We start from the raw sequence: 25671 nt of genomic DNA, 5'->3' as shown, positions 1-25671 counted from the left end.
CATGCCCTTTATCGTCCAGTGATGCAGGAATGTGAAGGATGCTGAGTGTCCACCTGATACCGCTCTGCGCCCGGGGGAGGGTCTCCAGTCTCCACTCCGGCTGCCATAACGCGGCTCAGCGCAGGCAGGCAGGCAGGCAGGCAGGCAGACGTTAGGGGGGGGGTGTGAAGGCGCATCCTCAGAGAGATCTGCTGGAAACATGATCGTCAGGGGAACCTAAACGCATTCGTCGGCACCGGTCAGACGATTCGACAACTTCATTGTGATATCCACCGAAGGACATAAAACAACAGAGACGTGCGCACGAACGACAGGAGCCGACATCATCCGCCGCTGCGCCGTGTGAGGCGAGGTCATCGCAGTACAAACGGTAAGATGCACAGGAAAAAGAATGAAAAAAAAGAGGAAAAAGCCACACTGGAATCGAGCTGGGGTGCGTTTCCATCTACTTATGTATGCGTAAATATCGACCGTATTTACCAAGCTTCATTTTTAAAAAATAACATCTCTCGCCTCCACGCGTCTCTCTTATAATTAGACCACTATGCATTCCGGTAAAATCAGAAAAAAAATGCTACACCTGCTCTCCAGAGGTGGAAAACGCACGCATACCACCGGATTTGGACATTATACGCTGTCATTCCTACACATAGACAGCATTGAGTACAGTAAATATGGGTTAGTGGAGCAAATCTATGCGCCATGCGACCACCAGGATGCTCCATGTAATTACTCTCTGTCTTACTGCTTTTACATTAATTGTATAGCATTCTGAGCGTTTTTCATCCCATATATCGAAGATCCAATCAGGTTTATGGACGTTGGATATGCAGCATCCTCACTGGTGTAAGAGGGAGGATAAAAAAAAAAAAAATACGCATGGGGGTGAGTACGCGTAGTAAAGCCTACTACATGGCAGAGGCAGGCCTGCAGGCTGCATGTTCAGCAGTCATGCTGGATGCTGTAAGCTCACACAGGATGGCTTGTTTTTCTGATATCACAACAGAGAATGATAATATGTCAGTTCATGTTATTCTAAAAGGAGGACTGATCTAGTTTTGGGTTTCCCCACGTATAACCTTCAGAATCCCTTCCTCTTAAAGGCAAAGGCTGACCCATGAAACTGAAACAAGTGAGCACAAAATGAGTACATGTACCAAGCTGGTGAACACTGGGATCTTAATCCTGCCTTAATGTGACAATACTGACATCAACGTGGCTTTATTAAAAACCTCATTGAAGTGCCATGTGTTCAAACATCAACTATTAATGTCCCCTCATTCACCATAACCTCATTCACAACAAGTTAACCTTCAGTTCCATCCCTGATTAAATGGCCTAGTAAAAGCTGCTGTTAATTTAGGAGTTACCTCAGATTCCTCATCTGCGGTCTGAATATTGGGCTACGTAGCCCACATCTCCGTCACCCCGGGGAATACGCGAGCTATAGTTAGACGCACGTTAATACAAAGATTAATTTCCTGATGAGGGTTTTTCAATCTCCTCAGGTGAGAATGTTTGATGCTGATAGCGTGCGCGCTTATTAAACCGGTTTGTTTAGCTGTGGGTTCAGGCAGTGTTATACAAGAATGGATGATGGACAGTTATTAAAGTTGAACTTGACATATAAATGCAGACCACTGAGATGACAGCAGCCCGGATAGAAAGATGTGAGTCACAGTTGAGTCATTTCTCTGATATTGTTTGCTTAAAAATGACATCCATTTACTTTAGCAATAACTAAAAGGTTGTTATAGATTGTCTGTCAGGTGATGGATGTAAAAACTGATTCAGGGCTCTGCTGGTGGCCTGGGAGTAAATAGAGAAAGAGCTACAGGGGGGATGTGAGGGTGTGGAGATAACCGGATACTAGTTCTGTTTCGGTTTGACTTCCTTAAAAGTTTAGACATCTTCATGGTAAAGGGAATGTAAGTCTGGTTATTCAATTCAATTCCAAAAACTTTATTAGTCCCCTGGGGGCAATTTAGGTCATTTTAATTAACTAATGTCATCTCAGCTAAACAAACAGTCGTGGAATCAATGTGAGGAACATCTTATGACACGTCTTTCTATTTCTTCCAGTTTTGAGTAACTTCTGTCTTTCGTTCACAGACTAGTTTGTTGCATTGAGTTCAAGCTTCATGCAGGTAAATTAAAAACAGGGAGGATTTGCACATTGTGGACAAGCAAGTCTTTTATTCAGACTTTTTTATTACGTCAATCAGAGGAGGTTAATTTAGCCTTAAATAACCCCTTTTGTTCGTAATTCTCTAATCTGCCCTGTCTGGCTTGTCTGTCTGTCACTGAAATGAGGATGATGAGGATTACGTTTTAATTTTGTGGACTGTTTTTGTGTGTTTAAAAGTTGTTTGGTGGAACAAATGGACGACTGAGACCTCTTGACCTCATGAAACACTGTTTTTAAAGGACTGCTCTCTGTGCAGTGTTGATAAAGTGTGACAATGACTGTGATTCTTATCAATGCATTTAGAAGATGTTCTCTTTAACACTCGTGCACTTTATTAAGAACTCTGCGGCAACCCAATTTAAAACAACATTTCTTACTTTCATTAAACTTCCGGCTCAGGCGTGCTTGTTGTTTATCATATTTCATTAGGAGTCTATTTCAAGCTTCGCTGGCTGCCACAGTAGGTCAGTGTTTTTATAAGTAGACCGGAGGATTGTGTCGCAACTCGCTGCGAAAAGAGGAAGTGCTTGTCTTGTCACTCTGTTAGTGGGGCAAGAAAGTGAGTGTTCATTTTAATGAGCGCTCCTGCACTTAAACACAAAGCACTGTTTCAGGCAACACTTGTGCTGAAGGAGAGGGAAGCTGCAGGAAGTCGAATCCAAACAAGGTCATATTAATTAGAGCAGCAGTTTGTTGGGTCAGAATGAAGCTGTGCAATAGTTTTAAATATAGCCCCTTTACAATATGTTCACACACAGTGTACGTGAGAGTTGGACCGTTTACTTGTTTCGTAGTTCTCGCGCTTTTACACCGCTTATCGTTGGCTTCAGTAAAAAGGAGCTAACTCGTCACCCTTGGCTGAGCCGCAGTAGGACGAGCGGTGAAGCTGTAATTGCAATGATTATCATCTCTTGTCCCCGGTTCACCTATGCTGTGCCCCAGAAGTGTCATTTTCAGAGTCCTCAAACCGGAGGCTGGAGATTACTCTGCTCATCCTCTGATACGGGTGTGTAAAAATAATATTTCTCAGCCATTTCCCTCGGCATTTCCAAGCGGTGGCGTTTGAGGCTCAGGCCCTGCTTGCCGTGCTCGGCGGACCAGCGAGCGAGGATTCGGTGTGATTACAAAGTTACATCTCAAACCGGTTAATCCTTAAATGAACACTAAGGTAGACGTGTTATGTAATACACTTTGTTAAATACACAGCTGTACCATTTGTTTTTTCCAGCATGATATGTCTTTGTCTCTAAAAAGCAAGCATTTTGTCTTGTTCTTTGTTTCCCAGCAAGCACCCTCACAGATGGAATCCCATTTGCAAACATACACACTCTCACCATTGTCTAAACTGTGTGAAATCAAATTTTTTCCAACCTGACAAAATACAATCCCAGCTTGCACTGAGCATCCTGAATGAAGGTTACCGCGTGCATCTGTGCTCTCCGGAGACCCTGGTTTACCCCCATTATGTATGAAAGTATGGATTCATCATTTTCAGGAAGCGACACAAGCCTCGGAAATGAACGGCGTCAATATTGGATTTATGTGTTCGGAAGGCAGCGTCTGAATGGCATGAAGTGAACTCGCCGAACACGTGGGCGCGTATGAATGGCACGCATCGGATTTGTGCGCGGATTACAAATACTTTGACCCCGAAAATCACGGTTAGAATGAAAAAAGAAGACAGGCTGAGTATCAAGTATTTACTTGGTAGCTGGTGCTTAGCTACGGTGCTCCCTGTTTTGGTATGAATTAATGATTGAACCTCAGAGTGCTGGGTGATGACTGCACTCACATAAAACTTTAATGACCTGCATGTTTCCCCTGTTAGTCAATGGGCAGAGCGGCACAGAAAGGAAGTGCTTGTGCCTGTAATAATCGTGCGCCGTGAGCGTGTCTCCCTTTTTTCTGCGGACCGAATGTGCGGGGCGGAAAGCAGGGAAATACTGAAGAGATGAAGATGGTTTCATAAAAGTCTCCCATAGGACTTTAAGCCAAGTGAAATCCAGTATGAATAACTAAGCATATTTTATACATTTTTTATACCTATTATCATTTAGCTCAGGCTTTTAACCATCCGTAGTAATATATTAACATTGCAAAAAGCCTAGCCTAGTTCTTCCATGCGTATTATTACTTCAGTATAACACATTACCTATTTTATCCATTATTAATATCTTTTTACCGCTGCATAGTAACTAAACTTTCCCTAAACCCTCTGCGGAACAACTTTGTCGTTTGAAATAGGAGCCGCAGTAAGATAGCCGAGAGCGAAGAGGTAAAACGTGCTCAGATCCAAAGAACGCTGCTAATATTGCAACTCTCTGCCTCTTTAAACTATGATTCATCTTTGATTGACAGACTGAGTAACAAGATTTGGGTTCGTGTGCCGGTTCAAAGGGCAAGCTGTTCTTTTCTCACTATGTTTTCAACTTGACCTTCTTGTATCATTGGCACGTTCACCGCTTCGATATATATATATATAGATAGTAAAACACACTAGAGAGTAAATCTAGTAAAGTCTCTGGTGCTTAATAAGAATCAGAGAAATTAGAGCCACAAGCATCGATGCTGGAGACACCAATTTTAAATGTCATTGTCAGCTCCGTCGTCACAGCCTGTGAGAACGGTTTTATAATGACTTCTGTGGCTCAAGGGGAGTTTTCTAAAAGTCTGATAAATACACCCAGATGACAAAGACTCGAATAGTCTTCTCGAAAGACAGGAGCGTTAATTAGGAAAGGAGCCTGTGAGTGACATTGCAGGAAGTGTGCACACCAGTTATTTCAACCTTGTCCCATATCAGGTATTTAAAATCAGGATAGCGCTCTCTTTGCTGCATCTGTTTTGTTTATGGTGTAATAGGTGCAAGGCTGAACTGGGAGGGAAATAAATAAATAAATAAAACAATCGACCCTGGCATTTGACCTAGACCGACCCGCCGCTATCGATCACACACACACCACCCACCTTCCACTGAATATGTATACCATCAGTCCCCAAAGACACGACAGCCATGAGTAAGAAGGGATCAGGGAAGATAAAGAGAGGAAACATAAATAACGCCCAAAAAAAGTGCAAAATTGTATACCCGACTGTGATGAATCTTAAAAGGCAATGGCATCCTGTGTGTGTGTGTGTTTGAGCAAGGAGAAAGATAAAATAGACATGATGAATTATTGACCGTAAGATTTATGTTTTCCAGACAAAAGTAGAGTTGAACTCACAAAGTCGAAAGGATGCCTGTGAACTCAGATGACTTCTAAGACACAGGGAGCTGCAAACATGGAGGTGAAACAAAGAGAGCTCCAATGAATAGTTTCACGGTCGTTGGTTATTAGAGCGGCTTTCCTAATAAGTCACTCGTCCCAGTGACCCCATCAATGACTACACTGGAGTCCAGTGCCATATGGATATGTTTCTCCATCAACATAAATGCCAGCTTGTATCCCGGCAGGCTTCTCCTAAGTCTGCTTTTGATGAATTTGAGCCTTGGAAATGTTCTATTAAGTGTTAGCAGGAACTTAAGGAGATGCTAAATATGCTGAACCCACTTCATAGCGTTTATAAAAGTGGCAAACTAGGCGTATGTTTTCCCCCTGTATGTATATTTTGCACAAAGATGCATGTGTTTCAATCCTTCCATCACAGTAAAGCAAAGGTTTGTACGGTAGAGGCTTCTTCAGAACCGAATATATAAGGTAAAACGTCTTCAAAAACCCAAAAAGAGAAGTCCGTTTGCGTCCACCTGAAGCTCCTTGGACTAGCTCGTTTACCCACATTAGCACTTTTTCCTTTTTGCTCGATTATATCAAAGGGATCTTAACGGTTCCCTGGACTCCAGAGTCGTCTAATGCTAATCACCATCATCTCTTTTGACATATTGTGGACCCATGCAGCCAGCCCATTGTTTGCAGTCCCTATTGTTCGGGGGCTGAAAATGAAGAGAGAGTAAAACTTCAGCACCAATTGTTCACTCTCTCTCTCTCTCTCTCCTCCTCCTCCTCACTGTGCCCGCCATCATCATCATCATCATCATCATCATCGGTCACGAGTGCTGCTCCAAACATGTCAGTGATTCTTGCACATTTGGCAGCATGTGCCTGAAGGGCCTGTCGTTTTTTTTGGCTGCCACCTCCCCGTGCCTCCCTTCTGTTTTGTCTCGTCCATTTTGGGCCTTTTTTTTTTCAGATGTGCAACGTCAATTAGGAAAAAAAAACACTCAAAAAGAGAAAAAACAAATGGGGTGATTAATCTGTTTAATGGGCAGGTCAGATAATTAAAAAAAGAAAGAGTTGCATCAGCCCAGATGTCATGTCAGCCCACCAGGAAGGTGCTCGAGTAGGTGTGATGTGGATGAAAATCTATTACCTGATTTAAATGACGAGCAAGCTGTGGAGCAATGAACAGAAATGTTTTACTGAAATCACAACCGAGCGATGCTTGAACTGCTCCTCAGTAGGCGAAGCTGTAAAACAGAGATATGAGGTTTTCTTAAGAGCACATTGTTCTATTTGATAGAGCAAAAATCATCCCACACAATTGGATCGTATAAATTATACATCCTTTTAATTCCTTTAATTATGCGAATCCTTGCAGTGTAGTGATAATTCAATTTTTTTTTTTTTAATTTTGTGCCTGTGATCATTTTAGTTGTCGCAGTCATTGTGCTTTGATTAAAACTGAGATTCTCAAAAAGCCCAGCTGTGTGATGCTAATTGTCAGACAGACTCCCAACCAGATGTCAGTTGAAGCTAGAAATGCACAGTTTAAAATGTTAGAAAAATCAAGCCTAAAGGAGGAGCATTTATTTTAGCGGGTGACCTCGAATCTATGGACATATATTTTTCCAGAAATGTCACCATTTTTTTCCATCTTGAGTGTTCCTGAAGCCTATTTTGGTGTTTTTTTATGCAACTTATCCTCAAGCTTTTGTTTCTAGCATCGGAGAAAAGCTGTAACCTGTTTCTTGAAAGTCTCCCGGTTTTACAGAGGTGTAAACTTCCAGATTTTTATGAAGGATCTTTTAACCACTTTACAGCTCTCGAGTTAATTATGACAAACGTGTTCCCATTCGAATGCCAGCAGCTTGGAAAAGTCCAGCTCCTCTGGTGTTTGGGGGGGAAAAAAACAGGCATTTTCCATACCTTGTTCATTCAATTCCTTCGCTGTAGCTCATGAGCTCTTCCTGCTGGGTCCAGTGACTAATTCACCTCTTCTCCTCTGTTTTCTGCTCAGCTGCGTTACAGCGGCTAAGTGTTAACAATACGCCTTTGTGTCTCACACCTGTGGGCAGTGGGGCTCTGGGAGTGTGTGGGCAAAAAGGGGCACACTGTCTTTCTCGGATTTACAGCAAGACGAGTGGAATAACTCCACAGTGGCGTCTTTGTGCGAGCGGCGAAGAATTAATTCCAGCATAGTTTCTGTGATAGTTTTCGTTGCGTAGGCACGCTCGCAGACAGTCAGGGCCGACGACAACTTTAATTGGACAACGCCGCTTGTGAACAGCGCTCTCCGTGTTTGCCGATCTTATATCTGGAGGTAATACTAATAGTCAGGGACAAATTGGTTGTTAATGGTTTTGATTCGCAACAGTGGATTCTGTAAATTGCATCAAAGGTTGTTGCAGAGCAGGGCGCTGAACAGTAAACAAACACCAGGCTGTACAAATGGCTGCGTATCCACTCACACACACTCACACCCAGTTGATTAAACGCAGTGCATAGTCATTTCTTCAGATGCAAACCCCTGCTTGTTCTCCTTTGTTGTGTGTTCATGCGTGACGAGGTATTTTTTTTCTTAAAGCAACCTCAAGTAATGAGTCAATCTGCCAGTGGGATTGCTTAAGAATGGAACATCTCGACTAGTTTTTGGATTTCTAACTGTATTCATTTGCGTAATTTTCAGGTTCCGGTGATCCCCTGTGCCTTCATCCGAAGCTCTGTGAAGCTTCAAATCGACCTCCAGCACCACCACCACCAGCCATCTCTTCATCCAGGACCAATATCGATGCCTCAGAGGATGTGAGTAAGAGAAGGACGGAGGAGAGAAACCCTCTATAAATCCAACCCAGAAAGGAACCGGGAACACATGGGTGTTATGGACTGACGGGTCATCTGATAGCAGATCACAGTGGCTTTGCTTGCAAGTGTAAGTCTGTTATTAAACCTTCTGACCACAGACCAGGTCGATTTTGCTCTCGGGGAATCAATTGAAATTCAATCCATTAATGGAAAATAATCCAATAATCCAGTGTCTCCTCTCGAGGTGAGACTAATTGGATTTAGAATTATTGCCTCCAAATTGATTCTTTTGGCCATAACTACGCAGCAAACTGGGATCTTCGCCACGCAAACATGATTAAAAAGTTGAGATAAAGACAGCATCCCCGGTGTCGGGTTAAACGTCTTTTTGATACAACGTGTCGCGCTGTGATGTTTTGCAAAGTCTCTGCCAGGTGCGTTTTGAAACACGGCCTTGTTGCAAAGCCGCCCTCGTATGCGAAATACAAGGAGATGCATTTGAAGATATAGCAGTGGCTTACCAGACAGTGAAGCATCATCCTTTTTTACTACCTCTGTGTACCGAGGATGTCTTCCATTATGGTTATCTCTGAACCCCGAATCTAGACATTTATCTCCTCCAGCTCCACTCCTCTCCCCTCTCTTCTCATCTCATCTACTCTCTCATCTTTCCTTTCCTCTCTGCTGCCACACTTTACTGACATGTGTTTGTGCTCTCGTTCCATCCTTTTCCTTGGCACTTGACAGTGGATGTCGTAGCTGTTTCTGGTATTTTTTTTTTCGTGTGCTGCCTTTGTTCATCTGTTCCCTGGAAACAAGAAAAAAAAAAATCTTTTATCTTTCTGTGTACAAGACATGCCATCTATTCTGCGCCAAGCACAAAATGTGAATCTATCTTTGAGGCCGTATTGATCGGTGAGCAAACTGAGACGTGATTGGATATAGCTATCTATTTGATATATTTTGTTATTGTTTGTGAACATTCTTTACCTCTCTTATAAACCAAATCCCTATCCTGGAGTATAAATGCACTTTGCAGCCATGCGTTCTTCCTCCATTGCTCATCCTGTTCCAGATCGCAAACCAACAAGCATCACATCTGGAAAATATCCACCAGTGTCCTCTACATGGCGTCATCGATGGAGCGTGTTGAATAATTTACAATGCATGCATTTTTCAAATCAATGCTGATTTCAGTTGCAGTAAGCTTTTAGCTGGGCCGGGCCACTGAGGCTGCTGTTTGTTTACAGCACTGTAATATTCAGTCTCTAACTTGTGGCTAAAAAAGCAACGTGACAACTGTGGTACGATGATGCATTAGTGCTCATTAGTGTTCATGGGATGGCAGCGCTGATCCGTCTGCCAGCTTTCGGTAAATACCTCTACAAAACCTGGAAAGATCGTCATGAAATTGAGGTCAGATATTCATGGTTCCCAGAGGATGAATCCGCCTTTTTCCTTGAGTGCCACCATGAGACTTTTATGTTTTGAGTGAGATGCCTTAACAGTTACTGGGTGGATTGCAATGAAAGTTGTTCCAGATGTTCCTGTTTCCTACACAATGAAACTAACTTTGTCCCTTTTGTGTAATAACTTTACATCTATCATCAAATCTTCTTTTTTATTTTTTCATCTGTCCATCACTTTTATGACCAAATTAATGACCTTTTCCATTATTTTGTGTTTACTGCTGCACTCTAAACTGAAAACAACATGAGCACATTGTCATGATGAGCATGTTTCACCTCTGTGAGTACGCCCAGCTACTCAGAGGCTCTTAGTCTTCTTTTATTGCACCGTGAATGGCTAGAAGGGTAGTAAACTGGTATCATTTTACCCACATTACTCCCAAACTGTATTCATGAATCTAGACTCCATTGAATTACACAGAAGTCAAATGTTAACTTTGGTTAGATGTTGTTCCCTCCTCTAACTCCTTAGTGTACGATATTATTTTGACTTTTTCACGGTGTACCCAGCCTTCTGCCTAAGCTGGGAGAGGTTCAGTGCTCCAATAGAAAGAGGACGGATACATTCAGGCAGTTTTAAGTAGGGATGGATTTAGGGTTGAGTTAAATTTTTAAAAGGAAATGACACACCAACAGAGCACACACACGTGCACATTGTAAACCAACAGAGCAGGTAAGTGCTTGTGCCATTTAATTAATACCAGTGTAAATCATGCACGATTGGCAGTGATTTTCTTTAATTTGTAGATTTTAAGACCACCTATAAAACCAAAAATGAGTACCAGCTGCTTCCCATTGGCACCTCACTGCAGCGCCTCTATAAAGGTGAAAACATTTCATTGCTGCTTTTTTTTTTCTTTTCTCCGTGATTCCTCTGTACACCTTTGAGGGAAAAAAAAAGGTGCATAAAAGGACTGCTGAGCAAGCTTGGCATCAACATTCCCCGGTTGTGGAGTTGAAATAGATTACCCTCGACTGTGGGCCTGAAATTGATTGTGTTGTACCAAACCGGTGCACAATATTTTAAAAGAACGCGAAGCACTAACACAGTAGAAGATTAGACAACACAGACTGAGAACACAAAATGAAGAGATGTGCAGTTTGAATGTGGTTTTGCTCTCAGTCAGATAAGACAGAAGAGCGTGAGTCGTACCGAATCTTTTGAGACAATCAGTGTCTGGGTTTTGCTTCTTCCAAATTCAATCTATTAAGAAAGCTGAGAGTAGAACACGACGAATGAATGTGTCTCTCATAGAACACAGTTAATAAGCGCCATAATCTCCCAACATGACTCACACAAAAACTTAGCCAACTGCGGTAGTAGACTTAATGTTCCATAGCCTGCGAGATTATGAGACAACTCGGCTTCAAGCTGCTTCGATGTTTATTCATTTTTTTGCATATAAAATTCAGGAAATGTCATAATTCTGCACCTCGACCTCGATTTCAGAGCATCGCATTGTGAAGAAAGGACTTCAAATAGATCTGCTGAGGAGTCTTAAAATCAATACGATCTCTTATGAATGATACATACTGCTGGTTTGCGCAGGTTGCTTGACGTAAAACATGATCGCTTTGAAGTTGCTGGCTCAGTTTCTGTAACGTAAAGCTACTGTACGCTAGATGTTTTGCTTTTTTTATGCATTTGAGAAACGAGCAGCTTGTTTTTTTTTTCTTTACACATTAGCTCATCATCATTTACCAATAAAATATGCGTGTAATTCATTATTTATATGAGGTGTTTAACCGGGGTCAGGAGGTCAGCACCGAGCGATGAGGCTTCATTTCAGAATTCTTCACCACAGCGTGTTTAAAAACTCAGTGCTCAGGGGGAATGAGTCGCTCCGTCTGCTCGTATCTGCAGCCACGTTCAGCTCTCTGGTTGGTGAATTGGCAGTTTGATTCGATTTAATGATAAAGACGAGCGAACAGGCTGCACGCCGACCGCGTTTCTGTGGTTGGTGGTTCTGTGTTTCATGTCAGCTTCTTTTAGGTTGTGTTTTTTTTTCAGCTTTTGAGAGTCAATATGAAGGAGAACAGAAGCATTACAGATCTTTAAGGGTGAAGCGAGTCTTGGGATTTGGGGGGGAGATTTACAGTGCGTATCATTGAGTTAACTACAGCCGGGTCTTGTTTTTGTAGCTGCCACGCATTTAATACGGCTGTCTTGTGGTGACCTTCATCTCGTCTCTGTTTCCAAAGCAAAAGCGCGTCAGTGTTGAATAATGCATTTCAGTGCCCAAAATATTAACCCTCAAGGTTCAACCGCAGAATTATGCATTCTAAATCTTTTCGCATTACATCGTGCGGGGATGGGATGATGCGCTTGTGCACTCAGAACGCAAGCGATGCAGTATAATTTAATTCATTGGGAACATTTATGACAAGCAGGTGCTGGAGGTTGCAGTAATCACACTGTTGTAAGTATCTCATTAGAGGGAGAATAAAGCAGGGATCTGGGATGAATGATGCAATACTTGCCGTGAATGACAAGACGGGTTATTTAAAATGGGTCGCTCCAGCAAATCCTCTGTCATATTAGGGTCAGATGATGTCATATGTTAATTAAGATATATATAAATAGCGTATGGTATAGAGCGTGAGCCATAATGGATTTTCAGTCAGACTGAGTCGAGTCAAGTTTCGTGAAGATGAATGACGTGTTTTTACAGTTCAGTTCTCTGCCTTTAAATTCAGTAAGACTTATTCTGTCGCTTCCTTAATCTGTTGCAACACCAAAAAACAAATTTTTATTTTACTGCTTCCTCTTTTTACAGAAGAACGTCCTTCCTTTTTTTCATCTAATGGAGTCACTTGAGGTGACGGAGCATTCGACATATGTTTGCATTCAGATTCCCCCTTTTTTCCCCATTTCCTGGCTATATGCTGTATATACCATAGCTGCCAGAAAATGACAGATACCCAGTGGCCTGTGCAGTGACCCGTACGCACAGCATGCCTTGCAGCATAAAGCTGTAGGATGGGGCTGTGTGAGCGAATGTGACTTGCCCAGTGGGAGGGGAGAGTGGGGAACAGGTGCTGGCACTGTCAGCTTGCAGCTTGTTAGCACTGGGGAGAGAATTGGCTGCTCCGACAGAGTGCGGCACATATGCAACACATAGCCTTTGGCTGTGGGACGTATGTGCAGGCATGCATGCATGTGAAGTGAGGGGAGGCGGTGTGTGTGTATGCATGTATGTGTATTCGCACACAGTCATGATTCTGGGACAGTGATGGATGTTTGATTTGTTTCCCCCCAAAAATAGACTACACTGTGTTTCAGGCCCACTCTGTTTACTCCTCTCCGTGTGTGAGCGTGCATGTGTCTTTCAGCACCCTGGGTATTGTGCAATGCTTTTACTGCAGAGAGAGATGCTGTATAATGTGCAAAACCCAGAGCTCCTAATTTGTTGTCCAATAATACTTTATAAGTTTTGACATTAATTTTGTTTTGAGAACATTGTTAGAGCGTTATTATGTAGCTCAGTTTTCTACAAAAGCTTTGGGAGATGTAGTTATATGAAACCCCCCTTGGGTTATGTGCAAGAAATTCTCTCAAACATCACAAATTAGGCCCCTAGATGACCCATTTCTAGGAGAACTAAATTGACACAATGAATTATTCCATCCAGACTTGTGGCCTCTATAACGAGAAGGGGACTTAGAACACAGGATAAATTAGGACACTCAATTCTGGCTCCTCTCATTTATTCCATCAAAGCCATTTAGGCAGATTTGCCCCGTTTGCCCAATTTATTCTGTGATTTCTTACCCTCTCATCGGGAGGACGGGGAGAAAAAGAAAGAGGAAATGGATGCGAGTTTGGAGAAATTGGCTGCTACACTTTGGAGATGAAAAGACACAAGGATAATGTGTCAGAATCAATTTAATTCTGGCGTAGTTGTGAGGAACTTGACATATCCTTTTCTTTTTTGTAAAGACACTCGTGGCGCTCTGCCCCAAATACATCACTAATAGCTTCCAGCAATAAAGGAAAAGGGATGAGTGAGAATGTGCTTTAGAATAAAATGATGGTTCAGTGTAAAGGGAGCGAAAAAGAGGAAGAGGGATGGAGGGAGAGAAAAAAAAAGGAGAAGAAAGCAGCTTTTTTTCTTAAGGTCAGCGATGTGTACAGTACATATGCTAATTGTCACGCACTTCTCTAAGTCTATTTATCATTATTACGAATGCCCCGAAACGAAAGCCACCAACTGGACTCAATTTTAAATGTTTTAAAAATACCTGCGGCCCTGAGGAAGAGTGCGCGCGAGTCTTATTGTCACCGCGCAGGATGCTTTGCCAGGCTGCACAGCGCCTGCACATCAAAGACAACACAGCAAAATGAGACGGCTTCTAACAAATACTACTTGAGCTCAACTCCACTGCCAAATCCACAGGGTCCGCAGGGTATATGGTTACTGTCACCTGTGGGTTAAAGCCTCCTCTCCGGTTTGATGTCTGAATATTAGGTTATTTGATGCTGCTCTTTCAAGTCAGCCTGACAGAAACAGACTGCAAGCAGATTTCCCATAAGGACTTTAACTGCTCAGCAGAGAGACACGCAGACATCACTCTCAAGCCTCATCAAAGCGCAGCTCCCCTTTTCTGCCCTCTGAGCGCTTCCCCGCAGCTGCAGAAGATGCGTTTCATACGTTGAGGATTTCATATTGGTGTGGCGCCTTCTAGTGGAATTTGTGTGGAATTACAATGTTTAATCTGTTTTTGTGTTCTTTCTTTTTTTTTCTTTCAAACCCACAGTGACAATGGTGTTGTTTCTGATTGGGATCTCTATCGCTGTGAATAATTCATCTCATGAGAACCAAACTGCAGGTAACTGGTGAAACATTATATATAATAGATCTACCAGCGTACATGGTATGAACTGCAGGGAAAGCAGGATTGTGCAACTTTTAAAAGCCGCAATAATTAATTTTAATGCATACAAATGAACATTTTAATTTATTGGTGTTACTTTAAAGCATTCAAGGCCCTTTTTTTGGTTTGATATGATGATAATATTAGCAAATGTTGGCCGATTTTCCTGTGCAACTGTTGTTATTGTGTTCCTTTTCTGTGCACTCTTATTTTATAATCCCAAATAATTATAATCTTATCACTTGTGGCTACAGCGGCCATCTTGTAGCACGACTTACAACTTCCTACTTTATAGGCAGAGTTTGACATTCTGAGAAATTATTTGCTTTCTTGCTGCAAGACCGTATCTGGTGGCTAAATCTGAAGACAGCACCAGAATACAGTTAGTACAGCTCACACAGTTTTGCCATGTCATACATCAGGTTAAGGAAAAATATTCAAACCCCAACCTATCATTTTTACACTTAAATGAATCCTAATCAAGTCTGAATTAAACAAGTGTGGCACAAACTGCCAATGAGTGATCTTTAAAGGTTACGTCTTAATGTGAAAGTAGATTTTTAACCTTTCGCCGGAGCCGCGCTAAGCCGAGCCAAATGTCTCCCGGTTGAAGCAATTATCATCAAGAAGGCAAATAAGCAGATTTCCCACTTTATGTTGTTGATGTGGGGCATTTCTTAGCATGTGATAAATCAATGGCCTCTTTTTGGATGAAGTTAACGTGATTCAATGTGTGTATTTATCCAGAAAACCCGACCCATCAGGGTGCTCATGTGTTGCCCTCGACGCTGGTCATATCCCTGCTTCTCATCATCGTCGTCCTGCTGACAATCTACTGTCTGAGGTGAGCAACTCTGCGCATATGCGTTTTTCTCTCCACCGCTTACTCCGTCACCCTTTAGAGAGTAAATGTGTCGGGTCAGGGCATCGGGGTGGGGGTGGATTTTAAACAGGCGGTGAGCAGTGGCTTATGGGTAAACAGCTGCACTTCAAGTAAGACAGCAAACAAAGACAGCCAGGTCAGGTCAGGCCACAGACACTCATTCACTGACCAGCCAGCTCAAACCTCCTCCTCCTCCTCCTCCTCCTGAAGACGACATGAGGAGGAACAGCTTCGCCTCTCTCAGATGGTTGATATTGGTTTTGGTATTTGTTGTTTACTTACCTTATGTGCTTAAGAGCTCTGTTCTAGGGATCAGAGTCTGCTTTTTTTAATAGCTGGTCTCTCTCTGCCGTCTGTAGGTGCAAAAACCACAGGAAAGCTCTGGTTACCTCGGTGGATAAAAAGATTCCGAATGGCTTCCTGGAGGAACAAGGTACCGTTGTGCTGCGCTCAATATAACCACCAGCGCATGAAAATATAACGCAGCCTTTCACTTTTTATTTCTTCCTTTCTTGTTTTTTTTATTTCTTTGATTTGTAAATGTAAAGTCTTAACAGACAAGGAAACTCTCGTGATCTGAAGTCCAAAAGTAGCTGGAAAGGTTTGGGAAGGGCCCTCTGCTTTCCTAGCACGTAGGGAGCCATATAAACTTTCTCTTCAAGTAAAATAAATAAATAAATAAACGAAAAGGCCAAATCCTGAGTTAAGACAGTTCCGTGCTGCAGCAGTATGTTTATGACACAAGAAATCATTTCTGTCACGCACCCACAGAAGTAGGAAATCTTAATAGCCATCAGGCTTGTTTTTGCAGGTGCTGTGTGAGCTTGTAATGTTCTCTGTTGGGAAACGTTAGCAGCCTGACCACCGTATATTCTTTTAAACACAGGAGAGCAGACAGTGGTCCTGCTCCCCAGGTCTCCCTCGCCGTCCAAGAGGTACTTCCCCATTCCTCTGGACTCGCTGGAGGAGGAGTACCGGATCCGCTCGGCCGACGACGGCAAGCTCTTCAGAGAAGAGTTCAATGTGAGCACGAGTTTATTTGGTGTGGATGATCTTTGTCCTGCAAGCAAACAAACCAAAAAAAAAAAAAAAGTACAGAAAACAGTAATAAAATGTTATGTTAGTAGGCTTTGTACCCGTGGCTTTATTTTTACCTCATGAGGATTGGATTCTCTCTTTATAGTCACTGCCGTGTTACTACCACCATGGGTCCTTTGAGGAGGCGAGCAGAGAGCACAACAGAGAGAAAAACAGATACCCAAACATTTTACCATGTGAGTCAGGTTCTGTATTCTGCAGCACACGATATTAATACAACCTTCTGACTTACGGCTTTATTGGGAGGTAAATCATAAAGAAAGGTTATTTGCTTTTTGCTTATCTGTTCCACAGACGATCATTCGAGGGTGGTGTTAAGTCATCTTGATGGACATCTGTGCTCAGACTACGTAAATGCGTCGTACATAGACGTGAGTATTATTGCAATTAAAGTTTGTAGTAATGATGATGTTAACAAGTGCTCATGAGTACTTTGGGTTTTTTTTCAGGGTTTTAAAGAGAAGAACAAATTCATTGCAGCTCAAGGTAAAAGCACCGATTATGTCATTTTTTACACAAGCATGAGTTCATGACTATTTGCAGGATATTTCAATATTTTCCTCGATTCTGTTTCAGGTCCAAAGCTTGAGACGGTGGCCGACTTCTGGCGGATGATTTGGGAACAGAAAACAGCGACTATAGTAATGCTGACGAATCTAAAAGAAAGGAAAGAGGTATTCTCCTGCTGCACTGCATTCTTTTAATGCGGCTATAGAGTGAACCTATACAATCTATAAGGGTCCCGTGCACAATTCGTGGAAACTCTTTTGTATTCTCATGACCCAAAGTCATAGGCATAATTTATTTGACCCCCTTTTCCAACTGAGAATCCATACACAGTGTCACCCAGCAGATTACTTAGCATTGCATTAAATTTAGCCTCAAAGGGATGATCAATTGAGTGCTCAACAGCAGGTTTGATGGGGCAGAATGGAGGCAATGGGGATCAATGACGAAATAATTGTTGATAAGATCCTAAGAGGCTTCATGATAATTAGTCTGAGAATCTAGTTAATGAGTTGAAACGTCACCGTGAAGATCTTATTGACTGACAGAGTCGCACAAAGTCGCTGTGATTGCCTTTGGATTGGATTGCGAAACACACACACACACACACACATCATATGCACACACATTTCTGGACATACAATGCACACAATAGGCGCGGCTATACAGTCACAAGATAATAAACAGTTGTTTGTGTGTTGGAGGAATACATTTTCCCTCCAGTGAGAGAAGAATAATCTTTTTGTTGTTGTGATTCTCCCACCAGGACAAGTGTTATCAGTACTGGCCAGAGAAAGGCTGCTGGATGTACGGCAATGTCAGAGTGGCGATGGAGGACTTCACTGTGCTGGTGGACTACACCATCAGAAAGTTCTGCGTTCAGTATGTAAGTAGAACATGTGGATCTACATATAAAGGCGTCAGGAGTGTGAATGATGGATGCATTAGATGGTCATTGTATCATCTTTAGACACATAACTGTGTCACATGTGGAGCAGCACGGACTCGACTCGCCGCACAGCGCAGAAGTAAACATGTAATTATGCTGTGCAGCAGCACCAGGAACTCATTTATCCAAAAAATAGCCCAACATTAAGATGAATGTTTGCTTTTATTTAGAAATTTACGCACAGTGTGAAATAATAGTGCTCTTTTTCACACTTGTTCCTAATATAGTTCGTACCTCCTATACAAATATAAAAATCTGTTCTCATTACAGCTCGATTCTTATTAAAAATTAAACGCAGAACAAAGACGCATTGAGATGGTGCAAAAAGTAATGTTACCCGTGGGGAAAACTGGAACGTTTTAGTGAACTGTAATAGGATACAAAACATAATGAAAACCGGTATGGAAATAGCTTAAAGAATATTAAAGGCAGTAGATAATAGACGCCGTATTAATAATCAATGACGAGGTATATTTAACATACAGTAAGCGTCGTGTTAATGTGCAGCACTTGTTTTCATCATTTCATCTTTAGAAATTTATACACAGTTGAGCTCTGGCTGTATTTTTTTTTCTTGCCTTTTTCACCGCCAAGTTGGATGCCAACCCAGTGTACTGCGAAGCCTTCAGATTGCAAAAAAAATTCACTTTGTTCCCTCTCCATCTGAAGCCAGACAAGCACAGATATCCTCTCCGAGTCTAAAAACTGTGACTGTGCTGTAGCTCTTCAGTACAAGCTGACAGACTGGGTGCTTTTACATTTTAGCTCTCTGAACACAGAGCAACCAAGTGTTCAAGAGAATGAAATTATGCTCTCTTGAGTATTGATGAGATACGGGAGTGAGGCGAAGGCAAAACCGGCGTTTGATAATTACATTCCCTTCCAAAAAGTAAAATGACAAAAAAAAAAAAAAATTAATTAAAAATAAATCAATTCAGTCGAGGTGCCAGTTAAGTAGCTGACTGTAACAACAAGTGAGTGATTCGTGTCTTCGCGGCCCATTATTCATGCGCAGGTACAAACCGTGTGTGTGTGTGTGTGTGTGTGTGTGTGTGTGTGTGTGTGCTTCACAGCAAGGCAGCGATGGTCTCAGAGCTCCTCGGCTCGTCACACAGCTCCACTTCACCAGCTGGCCAGACTTCGGGGTGCCGTTCTCGCCCATCGGCATGCTGAAATTCCTCAAGAAGGTCAAGGCTGTCAATCCATCCTATGCTGGACCTATTGTTGTGCACTGCAGGTAAAACTGCGTTGAACTGAGGGAAGCCGTTTAAGTTCAGTCACATAAATAGCATCAGTCAATAGCGGTTAGAAGCGAACTTTATGGTAGATGAAATGTGTAGGAACTGAACTCACTGCAAATGAATAAAAACATCAGTAAATGTATTTTTTAATTCGCTGGTTACTCTGTGATTGCTTGGTGCGTGTGTTTGCCTGACCCTAAGAAATCTGCAGCCGATTGTAGCAACTGCAGTAACAGGTGCTCAGGGAGAGGGACTGTTGTTGTTGAATGGGGCCCATTGAAGAGGCCTCAACACCCTGCTGTGGAATCCCAGCTCGTTGCTCCCAGAGGTGCCGTTTGCTGCAATGACCCTTGTAAATCTATTAGGAGTGTGTTTGGGCTTCAGAGGTGAAGCGCTTGTGCACATGCTCGTGGCTATTCCCGATTGAAGTGTATAATACAGGGAAAATGTAAAAAAAATGATGTCACGTCTCAATAATCTGCATTCAGTGAGAATTACCTTGATTCGCCTCGATTGCTGCGTCTGCCGTCGTTGTGTCGGGTTTCTTATTCAACACGTTTTGTTTTGTAACTGTTTGTTACAGAGAAGACCTTGTGCCTCCTTCTTGTTTGTGCTTCCACAGCGCCGGGGTTGGGAGGACTGGGACGTTCATTGTCATTGACAGCATGATCGACATGATGCACATGGAACAGAGGCTGGATGTCTTTGGCTTTGTGAGCAGAATACGAGAACAGCGCTGTCAACTTATCCAGACAGATGTAAGTATTGACCCTCTCCGACCTGTTGTACCTAGGACTGACAGCTCAACTCGCTGCTGTAGTCGTGGCATAAACAAGCGAGGACATGGAAAGCAACCACGTCTGTGAAGCGAAAATAGAAGGAAATAGTTTTGGCAAACTAAAGCAACTACTTCTACGTCTTCCTCTCCTTGTCTTCCTCCTCAGATGCAGTACTCCTTCATCTACCAGGCTCTGTTGGAGTACTATCTATATGGAGACACAGAGCTAGATGTGTGCTCTCTGGAGGGCCATCTGCAGAGGCTTCACAACACCAGGGCTCCCCACGACAGGCTGGGCCTGGAGGAGGAGTTCAGGGTACGAAGAAAGAAGCTCCCTCTTAAACATTTCAGTCAGTAATGAATCGTCCCCATCACCCTGCACCCTGCATGGGTATTTTTTCATGGAAAACTTGCCCAGGGTGCTGCTCTTGGCAGTAGTAACATAAATAACAATGCTTTGGATCAACTAAAACTTTATAAGGCGCCACCATCTGCCACATAGAATTTACTGTAGCTCTGTGAAAATTTCTCATTTTTTGCTGCAAAGAGTCCTCCACAGTTCCCTACACACTGAATGGAATTATTCCCCAACGCCTCTTCTCCTTCTGATCTTCTCCTCCACCGATAAGAAATATTTTTGTCCAGCTTCTGTGCTTTTACTTGTTGCAGTTGTTGGAATAGTGTCTGTTTTGGCATCATCGGCTTTTTAAAAAAAACCACCACCATTGTACCTACCAGTTTCTGCTGAAGAAAAAAAAACAACAACTTTTTGATCGCGTCGATGCGCTCGTGTTTTCTCCCATCAGAAGCTGACCAACGTTCGCATAATGAAGGAGAACATGAGGACTGGGAACCTTCCTGCCAACATGAAGAAGAACCGTGTGCTTCAGATCATTCCGTGTAAGGACTACTCGGATACGCCGAACACTTTCATAATACATCACATCGGAGTAACATCAAAGTAGCACGCTGCTGGTGATTTTATAGATGCCGTACACAGATATCTGCCTAATCAGTTCATGTCTGTGTGATCAATGATATTTAAATAGGGCTTGTTATCTTTACTTTCAGGAGAAAAGAAAGCCTGGGTACAACTTTTTATACTGAGAACCGATATAGACTGTTTGGCCCTAATAACACAACTAAAGTTTTTCTTGGCTGTCTTCTTCTTCTTCTTCTTCCATCAACCCTTGAAAAACTTTTATTTTATTAGGAATCACTTGTGGAAAGTTTCATTTTCCTCTTTTCTGTTTGCAGATGATTTCAACCGAGTAATACTCTCAGTGAAAAGAGGACAGGAGTTCACCGACTACATCAATGCCTCCTTTATTGATGTAAGCACTCCCTCTCGACCTCCTGTATAGATTTCCCATAGAAGTATATATAAAGCTCATTGTTTCCTTTACAAACAATGCAAAATATTATGTTTGCTGCACTCTCAAGTGTTGTTTACCGGATGATCTGCCCTCCAGGGCTACAGGCAGAAGGACTATTTTATCGCAACCCAGGGCCCCCTGTCTCACACAGTGGAGGACTTCTGGAGGATGGTGTGGGAGTGGAGGTGTCATTCAATCGTTATGCTCACCGAACTCAAAGAGAGGGAGCAGGTACAGTATGGTGCTCTTGCAAAAGCGCAGGGCTGAAGAGTGGAGCTCCACATTCAAACGCTCTTTTTATTCTATCATTTCATTTTCTTGTTTTCTCCCCAGCAGTCTGTGTATTTATGTAGTTGTTTTATATTGTTTTTTTTTTTTTGTGGCGCACACTATAACTTTAATAGCATAAAACAGGATATAAATCAGTCAAATGTAGCCTAATGGTATTTCCACCTGACCTTTATTTTTTTTTTCCCCCCAACCAGGAGAAGTGTTTCCAGTATTGGCCATCAGAGGGCAGTGTAACATTTGGAGATTATACGGTGGAGCTGACTGGAGATACTCAGTGTGAAACCTTCACTCTCAAAGACATGGTTCTCACCTACAGACCAGTACGTATTGTTTAATTATAACACTTCAAATCCACATTTTTTTATTCGACACATTTTCTGCCTCGTTCATCCACATGAAGCAGTTTAAGGTTCATGATTTTTTTATTATTATTAATATTATAGCTACCATTTTTCAGCGGATGAAAGTGTAATCGTGTAATTTGCCCGTCTCACCAGGAAAAGCAGTCACAACACGTCCGACACTTCCACTTCCACGGATGGCCTGAGATCGGGATACCAGCGGAGGGAAGAGGGATGATTGACATCATAGCCGCTGTGCAGAGGCAGCAGCAGCAGTCTGGAAACCGTCCCATAATTGTACACTGCAGGTGAGGAACTTCAGCCTGACAATCCTGCAGCATGATCATCAAATGGAAACGATATGCGCCGCGTTACCGTCCGTCCACTCGTGAACACTTTCTCTCTTTGTTCCCTGATCACCCGAATTTCTCTGTCGAGTGATATTGGAAGGAATTTCAATTTTAAGGATACATTTATTATTTTATTTTTTTTTGTTCTTACAAATGTCTGTAACAATAAATTGTACATTTTTCCTCAGTAGACCTGGTGTTCTATGCCTAAACCACTTATGTGATCCCTTATAAAGACTTAGCTGTGAAAGCTTTGATCAGAACCTAGCTTCAGGTGAAGTGATTCTAAAGCAGCATGCCCCTGTGGGATTGATCCAATCCAGTGATTCACAGTCAATTAAAACCTCTCAAAGTGAAATCTCCTCTGACTCCCACTATGATTAATCTGATAAGATGAGCTAACGACAGGAAATGGTGTCATCACTCTCTTCTATTCCTTCATCACCACTTGTCTAAGAGGGGCTTTTTAAAGCTTTTTCTCCATCTCTGGGGAATGGGGCTAACCCGTTGCAATCCCCAACGTCTCTCTACACTTCTCTTCCGAATCGCACATCGCTCTCGCTGCTCGCTCCCTGTCTCGCTCTGTCTTTCTCTCTTCCTTCCCACCATCATTGTAAACATTGACTCAGTCAAACACTGAGCTTCCAAACTGATTAGTGTTAGCGTTTGGATTAGCCTCTCTTTAAGTGGGGATAATTATTAGCACCATTACACAGAGGTCACCTTTTTCTCTTGCTAACTTTTTGAGTTAAATGGAGAAAAGGATGTGGCAACATCACACGAGTTCCATTTGCAGAAATGGAAACGCTGGTACAATTTCTGATTTTCTTCTTCCGAGGTTTATTTAAATTGTCTTCTACCCTCCAGTATGTGTGTGACTGAGGTGTCCTTAATGTCCCCTCAGCGCTGGTGCAGGTCGGACCGGTACCTTCATCTCCCTCAGCAACATTCTGGAGAGAGTGAAAGCTGAAGGCCTCCTGGATGTGTTTCAGACAGTCAAGAGTTTACGTATGCAGAGACCACACATGGTTCAGACTGTGGTAGGTGCAAAACAAAAAAAACAGGATGATATCAAACCCACTGTGCAAAAAGTGTGAGATTTTAAACATTGGTGGCCATGCTTGCACAGTGACACGTCTCCCTTCTCTTCCAGGAGCAATACGACTTCTGCTACAGAGTGGTCCAGGATTTTGTCGACATCTTCTCAGACTACGCCAATTTTAAATAATACCCGTCAGATAATGTTGTGTGTGTGTACTCTGTGTCAAATAACCGTATGCAATTTTTTTTCCTGAATGTTGTTTTCTAAAGCTTTTTACATTTTGCACTTGATCACAGACCTACAAACATGTTGTAACATACTGTACAATACGTGAACAAATCACAGGAGAGTCTGTCTCCCTCAAGAATGTTTGATCTTCAAGTACCCCCCATGTAACATATAGAAATTAAAGTGGCTACTTGATGAGTTGGTTCTTGAATATGTAAAAAAAATAATAGTTTTATTTTTATTTTTAACATTTTTAGGTTAAGAGGGGATATTAATAAACTACATAACTGGGAATATGTATGTATATATATTACACTGTGGTATGAATTGCTCAATTCCTACCCAAATACACCACCAACGAGCTGTATAGTACGCCAGTTCTTCTTCATTTCATTTATTTTGTTATTAACCGCAATGCCTCTGGTTCACGTCGTTCTTTTATTTTCCGCTGCCCGTGCAACATGTGCGACGGCTGCTAAGAGAAAGTAAACAGATTAATTCTTCTGCTACAGTAATATCTTGTCCGCCATGTGCGAGTAATATTTATGATCTACTTTTAAGCAAAAAACATACAATTTCAGACACATTTCATTCTGTCTGGGAATAACTTAACAGCTGCTGCCTGTTGCAATTTTATTCAACTTTGCCAACTTTCTTTCTGTTTTGCCTGTGGCGGTATTACTTGGTGGATTGGTGCCTGACTCTGCAAAATGCAATTAGCCCACATTGGATCAGGCAGGAAAAGATGTATTATTACATGAATTCAAATGTATCATGGCAGTCAGGCGTCTCATTCTGCTTTATAAAAAAAAGGAAAAAAAAGAATTTTATACACTTTACCGAGCCAACTTTACACTTGCATGTTTGCATAAAGCAGTGCCATACTGATTAGAAAGACTTCTAATCATGAGAAACTTGTCACCGAGTGACACAATTTTAATAAAGATAAAACAGATGTTTACGTTTAATTTAGATATAACGGATACATTTTTAAAGGTGTGTTGTTTTTGAACGGCGGTTTCATGTGGGGGGTTCATCAGTTGTTTGTACAAACGCTTCTCAGAATATTATACAGATACAAATGTACCATAATTTAGTCGTTGCAAAAAAAAAAAAAAAATCTCTGTAAGAAGAAGAATAATGTAGAAATTTGTGTCTAAATGAAATAGCTGATAATTATTGCAGCAGGACATTTTTCATTCACAGGAACAGAGATGGAAAATGTCTGGAACATTGAAAAGCATTCATCTCAAAAAAAAAAAAAAAAAACATGCTCGGCAAAAATATGAAACATGCATTTTGACATATTTTGACTACGCTAGCTACAGCAGTCTTGTATTTCAATTTCAACATTGCTGCGAAAACTAAAGCATATATTTTTGCAAGACTTCTGCATATTTCTTTTATTGAACGGTAGACTTTGAAGACTCAAGTTTTGGGTGAAGAACTTTCTACTGTGTTTGTACTTCCATGATTAAAAATTTGTAAGATTAGTTTCTACATGACGCACTGATGGTTCCGTTCACTTCATGTACATAAATACTTGTGGTCATTGATACTGAGTTTAATCAATTGTCATGCTGAACGAATAAGACATGAGGGTAACGACAGCGAGGCCTTGCAGCTGATGTAACAAAGGCGTCTTGTTTCGATGATGTTTCTGCTTTTTTTTCCAGTCTGTATGGATTTGAACATCTATTTGTTTGCTAAAAGCAGAATCCAATAAATTATAAATGGCGAGAAACGTCGGATTTCACCTTGATGTTGTCTCTTTTTTTCCCCCCTCCCCTCTACCTTACATTTAATGCAAACACAAAAGATGTTTTTTGATTTATATTTCATGCTGTTTGAACCCTTCTGGTGATGTCAGCATATCTGAGCACTTAGCCGGCTCCATTAGTAGTATTTTGTGTCCCATTAGTCAGTAAATGTGTCACACCTGCAGAGAGGGGATTATAATCCTGACAGCAGCCTTGTACAACACCTATAAAAATCCCCCCCTGGCTAATGCACCACAAGCTAACAAGGCAAACAC

The 25671-nt window shown here is 41.9% G+C and overlaps 1 protein-coding gene across 1 annotated transcript; it reads left to right on the top strand.

Annotated features, from left to right (window-relative positions):
* Positions 1 to 160: 160 nt before the first annotated feature.
* Positions 161 to 25392, top strand: LOC103357678 (receptor-type tyrosine-protein phosphatase epsilon-like). Its single transcript, XM_008282344.1, has 21 exons — positions 161 to 370; positions 8093 to 8335; positions 14436 to 14507; positions 15300 to 15396; positions 15795 to 15868; positions 16322 to 16458; positions 16619 to 16709; positions 16828 to 16904; positions 16983 to 17019; positions 17110 to 17207; positions 17807 to 17926; positions 19063 to 19226; positions 19853 to 19988; positions 20175 to 20324; positions 20815 to 20908; positions 21266 to 21342; positions 21481 to 21615; positions 21870 to 21995; positions 22173 to 22324; positions 23271 to 23406; positions 23520 to 25392. Exons 3-21 carry the CDS (start codon positions 14441 to 14443, stop codon positions 23592 to 23594), a joined length of 2043 nt encoding a protein of 680 aa, XP_008280566.1. The 5' UTR covers positions 161 to 370; positions 8093 to 8335; positions 14436 to 14440; the 3' UTR covers positions 23595 to 25392.
* Positions 25393 to 25671: the final 279 nt, after the last annotated feature.

The sequence above is a fragment of the Stegastes partitus genome, unplaced genomic scaffold (genome assembly GCF_000690725.1).
Source record: "Stegastes partitus isolate 25-593 unplaced genomic scaffold, Stegastes_partitus-1.0.2 Scaffold267, whole genome shotgun sequence".
Classification (NCBI taxonomy): Eukaryota; Metazoa; Chordata; class Actinopteri; family Pomacentridae; genus Stegastes; species Stegastes partitus.
The sequence above is the reverse complement of the archived record's forward strand: the minus strand, read 5'-3'. Positions and strand labels throughout refer to the sequence as shown.